Raw genomic sequence first — 12,536 nt, 5'->3', positions numbered from 1 at the left:
TTCCTCCTGAAATGACAACGCTAATCAAAAAGAATACAGAAATGGACATGAAATTCCAACTTATACACATTTCAGGAAAAATAGCTAATAAACAGAGAGAAATACACACATGGTTGACAGGTTTCAAAATTTCCTCCTAGGCCAGCTTGATAAAATTGTTTGGAGGCTTTAAAAAATGTTTAATCAGAGAGTTCTGAATTACTCATCACAGAAAGTAGATGATTTTCGTTTCATTTGAGGCCAAGTGGTTTACCAAAACACCTCTGATAAACAGGTAACACTCAGAAATAGTTTTCAGAGGCTATTGTTGCCCTGATGTAATTTAACAGGAGTAATTCTGACAACTGTGCTGAGAAACAGAGATAAGATGACTTTCTGCACCTTCCTCAAAAAAGTCAGCCTTCTAAGTACTTAAAATAAATCTCCCGCTTTTTGGGGAGTGGGAGGGCATGGAATAGAACGTACCATCTTGTCAAGAATTAAAAAAATATATTGCCTAGGTACGTTTCCATTTATACCATACAGCTGTCCCTTAAAGTTGATGGTAAGGCAAATACCAGGTGTCCCTCGAGGCTTTGCAAATTAGAAATTTATCTGAACAGAAACAAGTCACATCCAAAACTGTATTTTAAATTATGTTGGAATGCTACAAACATTTTTCCTCCTTGACTATAGTTTTAAAACACTGTAAAGAAATCAGAAAAGTAGCCAGGGCCTGTCCTACATCTTAAATTAGTGAGCCATTGAATAATTTATTTACTCATTCATTACTTCTACAAATAATTGTTCCAAAGCTGAGAAATGTGCCCTACTGTTAAGGAGCCAGAAGCCATTTATGGTCTTTGTTTCTAGACCTACATGAGAAGGAAATATTTCTCATGTTGTATTTGGTCTTTGAACTTAACCTCTCTCTATGCAACTCTCCCTATCCCAAGAAGAACATTTCCTTTGAACAACATAAACTTTTATCTGTTTATATCAAGGGGTTAAACTCAACTTATTTAAACAAATATTCACTGAGAATATATAATGTCCATGAGACTGTGATAGTAACAGAACACGGGTTTCCATCCTCCATGGTAATCTTTACCTAGTGAGGTAAAGAAGTTTCCATAGAGAAGAAATGCAAGGCAGAATGGTAAATTCTATAATCCAAGTTACAAACATTTTAACTACAGTCAGCCCTCTTTATCTGTGGGTTCCACACTCGCGGATTCAACAAACCGTAGATCAAAACTATTCGAAAAAAAGAAAAATTCCAGAAACTTCCCAAAAGCAAAACTTGAATTTGGTGCACCCAGGCAACTATTTACATAGCATTTATGTTGTATTAGGTATTATAAGTTACCTAGAAATGACTTAAAACATTCAGGAGAATGAGTGTAAGTTATATGCAAATACTACACCATTTGGTATGAAGGATTTGAGCATCCTCAGATTTTGGTATCTTCGGGGGTCCTGGAACTAATCCCCTATGGATACCAAGGGATGACTGTAATTTATTTCTCTGAAGATTAACACTGTTAATGTGTTTAGTGTCCTTCTGGTGCAGATGGGTTAATTTTTACACATGAAGGTCTCTGGGACTAATGAGAAGAAATTATTTTAAGCATTTAATTTATATCCTAAATTAGCCTTCTGTAGACTTTTAATCCATGTATGCATGCACAGAATGAGGGAGCAGGTCTGAGGTGAAAAGGGAGGGAGCTTTCAAGGTACTTCATTTTAATGAAACTGGATTTTAGTCTGCATTACAGAGGTTCTAAAAGTAATATATTTTTTAAGGATCAAAAATTTAAAAATACATATCCTTTGACCCAGCATTCTCCAGTGTCAGGACTTGAACCTACAGATATGATCCCAAATGCCTGCTAAGAATATAGATAAAGAGCATCATTGGACTTTTTCTTTTTTTTAATAGCAATTAGAAAATTAGGTGACTGCTTAAATAAATTATGGTATATCCATATGACAGAATACTGTGCATAAGTTGTAAATGCTGATGTAGAACGACAACTGAGATATATTATATCAAAAATGCAAAAGGCATATATATATATATATATATATAATATATGTAACATTTAAAAATGAGTATATCAATAGAAATATGGAGATATGCAAAATATTTTTCTGGAAGAAATCAAAAGAAACTTAACAGGTTGAGGAGATGGGTAGAGGGTAGGATGCAGGGAGGGAGATTTCAATGTTTACTTTCTGTGCTGTTAAATTTTTAAATTTTAACCTTAGACGTATTACTTTTTCATTATTTAATTTTTTAATTGTTAACATGAAGTTATCTGCACAAGGAGATAACCAGATTTTTCCCCCTTTTCTTCGCTGCAATTAAAAAATATTCTAAAGGTTGTTGTATTAAAAAAACAAAACACAGCAAAAACTGAAAAAAAATCCCAGGAACCATGCTCCAGGCGGTATGGAAGACAAGAGAACCTGAATCATTGTCCTGATGAAAAACAAGTGAAAAAGTCCGATAAGATATAAAACGTGTATAAAATGTTTTAAATGTGTTATTGAGCTGGCAAACTCTAAGAAATGAGGTTGAAATAAATGTATTTTTAGATAAATAATAACTAATAGATGGACTTTCACTACAAAACATAAGATATATTTCAGTATAAGGGAGAGTATATATTTCAGATAAAAGGGAAATGATTTCAGATGTTAAAGTCAGAGATGCAAGAAGAGTGAGAAAAGATATTAGTAAGTATGTTGATCCAATGCAATTACAGTTGAACTCCCAATAGATAAACTCTGTGGAATTTGACAAGCTAAATCTGAAATTTATATGGAAGAACAAAGGTCCAATTATAGTCAAGATACTCCTAAAGTAAAAGAACAAAGTAGGAGGACTTCCCTTACTGGATACTGAGACTTGTAAAATTAAAATAACAATGCCAGTAACTAATTAGCACAGCAAAAAACAAATAGACTAATGGACAAAATAAAGACCCTATAAATAGGCCCTTGCAAATATATGAAAACTGGATTTATAATGGAGAGGGCACTGCAGATCAATGGGGAAATGGATGGACTGTTCCATTAAAGGAACTGAGACACTAAAAGCAATAGCCATAAAGGAAAAGATTATTAAAATTTACTACATTAAATTAAGAGTTTCTGTTCATCACTAGTGGCAGGGCAGGAATAAAGACACAGATGTAGAGAACGGACTTGAGGACCGCGGCGGGGGGGGAGCTGGGACGAAGTGAGAGAGTAGCACTGTCATATATACACTACCAAATGTAAAATGCATGGCTAGTGGGAAACTGCTGCATAGCACAGGGAAATCAGCTCGATGCTCTGTGACGACCTAGAGGGGTGGGATAGGGAGGGTGGGAGGGAGGCTCAAGAGGGAGGGCATACGGGGATATATGTATACATATAGCTGATTCACTTTGTTGTACAGAAGAAACTAACAACATTGTAAAGCAGTTATACTCCAGTAAAGATATAAAAAAACATATGAATCCATGTGTGACATGAAAAAAAAATAAAAGAGCACAACAATCATTAAAAAAAAAAAAAAAGAGTTTCTGTTCATCAATAGACACCATAAAAATAAGACAAGCCAAAAACCGGGAAAAAATATTGCAATTCATATAGCTGATAAAGGATTAGCATCCAGAATATTTATAGAACTCCTACAGTTGATAAAAGATAACCCAGAAGAAATAAGGGCAAAGGACACAAATAGGGATTTAACAGAAGAGGAAACACAGAGGTCCATAAACACAATAAAAATATGCTAAACTTCATTAAGTAAGCAGTGTCTTTAAATTCAAATTTAACTCACAAAGTGATCCATTATATAACCACCAGTTTGACAAAATTTTAAAAGTTAGATAATACAGTCAGCCCTCTGGGATTATGATCCAAGGTTGGTTGAATCCAAGGATGTGGAACCCACGGATAAGGAAGGCCTACTATCAGAATTGTGCATCTACAGATTCTGGCATCTGTGGCGGGTCCTGGAACCCATCCCCCGCAGATACACAGGGATGGCTGTACTATATGTTGTAATGATGAAGATCTTGAGTGATAGGACCCTCACCTCTGTTGGTGCCAGTATAGGTTTATATAACCAATTTGGAAAACGGTCTGGCATTTCTTAGTGAAGTTGAACATGTGGTTACCCTAATCTTACTCCAGGTACACATCCTAGAGAACTGCTAACACGCGTATGTCAGGAAACGTACCGGGATGCTTACGGCAGTTTTGTTCTTAATTGCACAAAACAGCCCAAGGACCGTTAATGGTGGTATGGACATAAACTAAGCTCTGTATTAGAAATTCCATTCCATGTAATGGAATACCAGATAGCAGTGAATCACGAATGAAACATAACTCCATGCAGCAACATGGATGAATCCCCAAAAATGCTGAGCAAGAGAAGCAAGAGAGAATACGTGAAATATGATTCTACTTATACAAAGTTCAAACACAGAAAACTAAACAACACATATTGTTTAAAAATATATAAAGAAGTAACACATTTAAGAAAAGCAAGAAAATGAATAATTCAAGATTCAGGATAGGGACTCTATGGGGGAGGGGTGGGTGGTGTAGGAAGGGGGATGATCTGATTAGTGAGGGCACCCTGGGTATTCTAAGGGACCTGGAATACTCTATATCCTAATCTGAGGAGGGGGTGCATGGATGTTCATTTATTTTTTATTTTTTAAATTGTATAATACATTAAGTACATATTATGTATATATTATATATACATATATATGATATATTTCATGGGAAAAAAGCACACACACACATCTTTCTGAACATGATGGGTAATATATCATAGACCAACAAGAAAAGAATTTATCAATGGATTTACAATGTAATTCCCTAGCTTTTAATCCATTTTATCAGAATGACATATTGAGACAGGATTCAGTCAAGCTTGGAAACAGAGCTTACACCAAGGGACCAGATGATAAACATGACCTCACATGAGAAGCTATAAAAAGCTGTGTGACATTATGAACCGCTCTTCTCTGCCTCACAAGTGAAAATCTCAACTACTTAACTGAGTTCAACAGAGAAAAGCTGAAGGGAAGATCCTATGCAAGCAGGCAAACACCACGGGCTAGAACTGACTAAGCAACATAAATGGACTTCCAGTGGTTAAGGCTGACAGTGACCTCTAAAGCATGCTTGAAAAATAGAGTTCTTCTGCCACATATATTTACCTTGCTTCAGAAGAACCAACACCTGCCTTCAGTTGCTGTTCAAGGAACTGAATTCTTTTGCAAAGCAGTATAAATGCTCACCTGTGTTTGACCATTTTTTGATCATGGCAAAAATGACTAAAGAATCTTGCATAGAACAAGTGCATGACAGCATGTTCTTTCCCTCCAATGTACAAATCCACAGGCATCCAGTAATCTGCCAACGCTGTGCTGAAAGGGCTGGGAGGAAGAGAGATGGTCATTTATAAAAAAACCTAGCTTTGTCACAATTGCATAAATTAGACCAATCATAATTTGCATATTCCCTGAAATAAATTATGTCAAAGAAGAACAGTGATTTTCTTCTTAAAAGATAATGAGAGAAGCTTATATAACAAAGGAGAAAAATGTCAGAGCAGTGTTAATTTATGAAATTTATAAAAACTGTTTCAGAAGCCATTATTGACATATTTTAACAAATGTGATTTTCATATATAATGAGGACAAAAGAAAAACATACCAGCAAAAAGGGTATTTCTGTACAATGCATATTTGACTATCTGGATTTATTTTAATTTTTATTACCATAGACAATCAAGATTTTTGAGTTCTTACCAATAGAGGGCAATATGGCATGTACAATGGAGACTCTCATGCAGACACTAAAAGTTCATTTTAAAACAGAAATTCATTTGCCTTTCTAGTGTATTAAGAAATGACATGCATGTCATTTCTTAATACACTAGAAAGGGGAAATAAAGTACACAAGTCCAAGTCTAAAATTAGTACTTTTCCATGCAGATTTGTGCACATGTGAGAGGGTGTCCAGTTTGTCTAGTGATTGTTAGAGAGTTGGACCACTATTGTATGTTGCTAATAATCATCGACTGTAGTCCCAAAAAAGCCTTGTGAAAATGTTATGCCCTATGTAACAGCAGAGTAACATAAAATAAAATTACATCTTATAAACCAGAAAATAAATAAATAAATAAAACAGAAATTCAATCTTATTTTTTTTTAATTATTATTTATTTATTTATTTATTTATTTATTTATTTATTTGGCTGTGTTGGGTCTTCGTTTCTGTGCGAGGGCTTCCTCTAGCTGCAGCAAGCGGGGGCCACTCTTCATCGCGGTGCGCGGGCCTCTCACTATCGTGGCCTCTCTTGTTGCGGAGCACAGGCTCCAGACGCGCAGGCTCAGTAGTTGTGACTCACGGGCCTAGTTGCTCCGCGGCATGTGGGATCTTCCCAGACCAGGGCTCGAACCCGTGTCCCCTGCATTAGCAGGCAGATTCTCAACCACTGCGCCACCAGGGAAGCCCTCAATATTATTTTTAAAGCAGCCTCAAAATGCAGATAGCAAGAGCCTGCATATGCTTCCTGAATGCACTGAGCATACTTGGCATAATTAACATGAAATAGCCTAACTCTCTGTCACCTAATAGATACTTGTTAGTCAATAGAGGTCCTAAAAGAAAGGCTTCTTCACTGGAAGCATCATTCCCTAGTCCTAATGGATGCTAGGGAGGAAAAGAAATACCACTCACTTTATTTTCTGTGTGTGTGTGTGTGTGTGTGTGTACACTCTGTGTGTGTACACTCCGTGTGTGTGTGTGTGTGTGTACACTCCATGGTTTCACATATATGTGAATTCTCTTCCCTACACCGCAAGGTACTTTTTTCCCTGGCGCTCAGCAGGTGGGCCTGGCCAAACACCATGTGTTTGCATCTTAATGCAGCTTGGTTTTCCCTCCTCCAGTCACTATGCCAGAATTCTGGTAAAATTTTAAATAATGTTTATTTGTGAAAAATGCTTCCCCAGAGAAATCTAACTGCTCATGCAGGTGACAGAAAAGCAAGGGAAGTCAAGGATGGTACTTGGCCTGAAAGTAAGTTTGAAATAAATTGAGGAGTGAGATGTTGAAGGTAGCTATAGCTGGGATCTATGATCTTTCCTGGAAACCACCTAGTGAGAATGCAAGCCAGCATGGAAATAAACAACAGCATTTTACGAGGGAAATGATGTGATACGTGGTATTTCCAAACTGGGGGCTGTGAAGGTCTCGAGACATACCTCTCACCAGTTAAGGGTCCATCATTAAGTTGGAGTCTATCATCTGTAAGAAGGTTTTCCCTTGAAGCATCCTGAGAGGTGGAGAGCCTGATTTCCCTTGCATTCTAAGGCAGCTCTTCCTAACTGGAAGTCACCAAAAGCCCCTTCTAGAAGGAAGACCCAGAAGAGGGGCCCCTCTGTGGGTTAGCCGGGGCTGCCCTGGTGGTTCCCAGCCACAGCAGTCGCCCTGTATCCGTTCTTGCCTCTGCCGGCTGCTATGTACTCCGGATCCTGCTCATTCTGCACAGCCTCAACTCAAATCACAGATTTGCAGGACTGCAGGGCAGGCAGGAGCGCCTGTCTCCCTGGAAATATATTATCTTACAACCAACGAAGAAAATGGGGGCATTTTCATACGTGGACTACGGGGTTTAAATATAATTGTTCTCCCACGGACAAGAGCAAGCTGGCAAGGTCTTTGAAGCACAGTGTCTGTGGTTTTCCTGTGCTCTGCACCAGTTTTCTTTTGTTCTCATTTCCTTCTTTACCTATCTACCTACTGCTCTCTTTCCCTTATTTATTTATTTTTGTCAAAGAAGCACATGCACATAGCTGAAAAAAATCAAATAGTACTAAAAGGTTTATAATTTAAAACAGTGGTCTCCAGCCCCATTTCTTTGCTAACCTCCCTCCCACCCCTCACCTGTCGCTTAGCCACTTTTAATTCTTTCAGATGTTTTTTCTGGCAATTATTAAAAAATATGTTTAGGCTCTTTGTTCATTTATCACTTTTGGAAATTATCTAGCGACTGTATGTGCTAAGAAGTCATGCTTCTCAGCTCTCTCACACTCCCTAACCTCCTATCCTCCCTGAATAGTTACATCATTATTTTCAGTTAAGTAAATAACATTACATCTTTACAACTGCATAAATGCAGTTCACCACAGGGCCAACGAGGGTATTAGCACTTCCTTCCTTTTTCTGTTTTTCATTTTTCTTGTACCTGGGACTTACCTGGCTGTGAAGAATCTAATTTAATAATCGAACACACTCCCTACAAGAGCCTGTTTCAAAGAGCACAATTGATCAACAGCTTCCAGCTCTTCTGTCTTTAGAGCCACTGGGTGTTCACGCCAGCCCATGCCCTCCTAGAGGGAGCGCACCACAGCAGGCGTTTCCTCCTGACTTGGGACTCTCTAATGGACAAGCTTTGCTTGAGGCTTCCCGTCAGCCTGCTCGAGACTTTCTCAAGCTGCACTGGGGTCTGAGCCTCTTCCTACGCAATCCTCCTACCTTCGCCCTCTCCTTTCACAGGTGTCAGACCTGCATCACGGTCAAGGGCTCGCCCTGCCAACTCCTGCTCCCTCACCTCCTTATTCCCTAGAGGCGCTTGCCCCAATAAATCTCTCGCCCATCGAATTCCATCTTGGTGTTTGCTTCTTGGAAGACCCAGACTGACACATGCTCACGAATTCAGCAGGGCCTTCTTTACCTCTGAGTATTCTTTGGGTCGGTATATCTGAAGTAGTACCAAGCAGAATCAACAAAGGTATCCATCGTGTCTGTCTCTCTCGTGGCTGCTCCCTTGCACCTAAGAAATAAATGAAGTTCGTTGATTGGTTTCTTTTTAAATATTAATGCATTTTCCACCAGCTTTTGAGAAAGCTATGACAATCATTATGAATTTAAAATGTCATAAGAACAATGCCCCATCATGAAAAGATAATTCACAGTATGGACTCTCTTTGTACTGCAGAGTACATGATGTTTTAAAGAAACTTACAAAATAAACATTTAAATCTTCAACAATGAAAAGCCCTATTCTGTACTTCTCTGAATTTAACATGGTAGAATATCTAACAGGAATCTTGTCTCTTTACTGCATTCACTTCTCTTTTAGGCATATCAAGACTGCCTTCAGCCAATGCCTACTCCATGATGCTTATGAGGCAAATCAGTTTATGAAGAAAAGCTGAAAACCAAATGTAGTGAGATACTGTGCTGAAAAATGAACTTGGGGTTTTTTCTATCTCTGTCTCTTGGGTAAGGGGAGCAGAAATCCACAAGGGGTGACCTCAGGAAGATAAATCACCTTGGGAGCCCAAAGGCAGAGGTATGCTGGAGCCACCTCATACCAGCTTGTGAGGATTAACTGTTGGGATCGCTTCCCAACTCTGGGACAAAGGATGCCAAGTTGGTAGTCTGAAATTAGCCCTTGGTGGAAGTACCTATACCACAGAAATGGGCTAACACTACAAATCAGAAGCTCCCCTCCAGAGAGCTATTTAGTACACACTTACCAACACATCACTGCCTAAAGGAAGCTTCCTTATAGAAGGGTGAAGATAGCCCCACTGTTCAAGAAAGTGAATGAAGTGAGATGCTTGGTGTGTAAAGGGTTGAAAAGAAAAAGCAATCCTCATCCTAGGCATGCAGAGATGCCTGGGGAGGACTAAGGTTCCACAAGCACCCAACTGCTGAACCAATTTTGAAACATGTTGGTAGGGTGATGGCCCTGTGGGACTGAAGCCAAAAGCCACAACTTCTGGGAAGCCAAGAGAGAGTACCCTGAGCCAAGGCCGGCCAAGGAGGGTGCCTGGCTTCCTTGAAGACCCCCCAAAGGCATGGAACAGCAGTGGATGGGGTGAGCCAGCTACCGACAGCTATTAGCAGGGACCCTTTGTGGCCGTGAGAAGCCACAGCAGGAGAACACGGCTGAGACTCCAGGGTCTCCCTTCTGAGGCATGGAAGTGGGACCAACCACCTCTCCAAATGCTGCCCTTTTGGCAGTATGGGTCCTTGGGGGCTCTTGGAGAATTTGAGGAGGGGGATGAGGAACCCCAAGAGGAACTGATGAATCCTCTGCTAATTTAGCACGCAAGGGCTTGAGTCTGTTTTTAATTTAGAAATAGAAGAGTTGCCTTTATATGTTGCATCTGTGACGCAGTTCATACTGGCTTTCCGAATACTATTGGAGGAAACAGCCACTCCCCATCTTCTGCTTATTAAATGGAAGTGGCTCAGCAGAGAGCACAGGAGCCCAGATCTGGCAGGGCTCTGGGGTCCCAGGGGCCTCCTCATTTCAGTCGGGGGGCCTCCCACCGGGAAGAGTGGTGGTCCCTGGGGTAGGAGCTTATCGGAGAGAGCCCCAAGGGAGCCCTAATCCTGTTTCCTACAGTGCATCTCTAAATGAAAGCTAGGGGGCCTCCCTGGTGGCACAGTGGTTAAGAATCCGCCTGCCAAAGCAGGGAACATGGGTTCGAGCCCTGGTCCGGGAAGATCCCACATGCCGCGGAGGAACTAAGCCCGTGCACCGCAACTACTGAGCCTGCGCTCTAGAGCCTGTGAGCCGCAACTACTGAAGCCCATGTGCCTAGAGCCCGTGCTCCGCAACGGGAGAAGCCACTGCAATGAGAAGCCCGTGCACCACAACGAAGTAGCCTCCACGCACTGCAACTAGAGAAAGCCCGCACGCAGCAACAAAGACCCAACGCGCCCCCACCAAAAAAAAATAAAATAATTTTAAAATTAAATAAATAAATAAAATCCAGGTCTTTTTATTTGGAAGGCAATCAACCAGAACACATACTATTTTGGGAAATAATTAGAAGATAACTGTTACTTCTTCCTCACCATTAGGTCACCCATACAAGTTAGGAAGAAAATGCAGGATTCAACTGATAAAAGGACTAATATCTGACTAAAACTTGCCATGCTGATTTTCTTTTTAAAGGTCATGTTGGACTTGAAGACAACCAACATGTTTTCCTGCTGACACTAAAAGCTGGACTACACGGAAGAGGCTACTTGGTAAGTGGGATGGAGAGATGATGGTGATGGTGACAACGTTATTACCATTATTAGCTCCAATAGTAATAATACTAACACTGGGTGGCAGACACTAAGCCAAATGCTTCACGGGCATTATCTCATTTAATCCCTAGTAACCCTGGGGATTATGAGGTAGACACTACTCATGTCCCCATTTTGCAGTTGAGTAACTAGGGTTCCGAGAGGTTAAAAAATCTGCCCAAGGTCTTGGAGCTCAAGGGTAAGGAATCCACCTTTGCTGGACTCGTGCCTGTGGTCCTTACCACCATGCTGTCCTGCTTGACCACATGGGCTCAGTGGCTCTCAGCCCTGCGTGCTCATTAGAATCATCAGGGAGACTTGACCAAGACCAAGGCCTGGGCTCTGCCCTCCAGGAATCTGCAGCCAAGGTAGGAAACCTTATCCCCACCACCAAAGCCCTGGGCTGCCACAACTGGTGGGCTGAAGGCTGCTGATGTCTCCGGTAGGGAAACCCTTTGTCACTGCTTATCAACAAAGAGGGTGATACCCTAAAATGGCCCAGAGCTTCCTATGTTCCTGACTGCAAGCCCCATCTCAAACCTCAGAACCGCCTGGGTGAGGACCTGGGCGGACTGTTGGCAGGCCGGGGCAGGATGACACTAACATTTCCAGTTACAGAGTGTCTGCTAGGTGTCACTCTGCAGAGTTACATGCATTAATTCTCGTCTTCTGAAATCCCTTCAAAGGGGTTATTTTAGCTCCCGATAAGGGAATCACAGCTCAGAGAGGTTAAGTGACTTTCCCAAGACCACACAGCTAGGGAAGAGGCAGGGCCAGGACTTGAAGCCATTATTGTCTGACTCCCCATTCTGAGCCATGTACTTGCACTATATGGCTACCTAATTACTGACCTAGAGATACTAAGAAGAGGACTAAGTTATTTTAAAACAACCCCATCATGATCTATAAGGCAGAGAAAAATGGCTTTTCCATAGAAGGAAGAAGGGAAATATTACAGCTTGGTATCTGTTATTTATTTGTTTAATCAGCTGGAATGGTATCATAAAAATCACATGTGAGACATGCCAGTTAATTAACAGAAAAACATAATCCTACTGCCAAAATGAGAAGAAATGAGATATGGTATGTTTCAGTATATTAAAGAATGAGACCTCCTGAGCATACTTGTCCTCGTAGCTACTACTACTCTGCTACTTGTGATAAAATCCCCACTGTTATCACAGCCACTATGTGGGAAAACGGTAAGGCATTTTCTCTCATCTCTGAGAAGCTCTTTGGAATATAAAATGGAGGAAAGTGGTCTCTTCCAAAGCTATCATGAAAATGTGTAGCTTTTCCATCAGTTGGATCAGCTGTTTCTAGGAAAGATGTGAATTGACATTGCTGCTTCTACCGGCTCAGAAGAGAGGACAGGGCGCTCATCACAGGGGCTGGGCCCCAGATTCCAGCCCCTTCTCTCAAAGGTAGCAAAAGACCTA

The 12,536-nt window shown here is 40.7% G+C and overlaps 1 protein-coding gene across 2 annotated transcripts in view; it reads right to left on the bottom strand.

Moving 5' to 3' along the window:
- LARS2 (leucyl-tRNA synthetase 2, mitochondrial) overlaps window positions 1–12,536 on the bottom strand; it is a 275,856-nt gene that overhangs the window by 31,766 nt on the left and 231,554 nt on the right. For both annotated transcript variants that reach the window (XM_061196628.1, XM_061196627.1), the window contains 2 exons: window positions 8,738–8,836; window positions 5,292–5,429 (listed from right to left, as the gene is read on the bottom strand). In XM_061196628.1, coding sequence (XP_061052611.1) covers window positions 5,292–5,429; window positions 8,738–8,836 — 237 coding nt within the window. The remainder of the gene's footprint in view (window positions 1–5,291; window positions 5,430–8,737; window positions 8,837–12,536) is intronic.

The sequence above is a fragment of the Eubalaena glacialis genome, chromosome 7 (genome assembly GCF_028564815.1).
Source record: "Eubalaena glacialis isolate mEubGla1 chromosome 7, mEubGla1.1.hap2.+ XY, whole genome shotgun sequence".
NCBI classification, from domain to species: domain Eukaryota; kingdom Metazoa; phylum Chordata; class Mammalia; order Artiodactyla; family Balaenidae; genus Eubalaena; species Eubalaena glacialis.
This window is presented reverse-complemented; position numbering and strand designations above follow the sequence as displayed.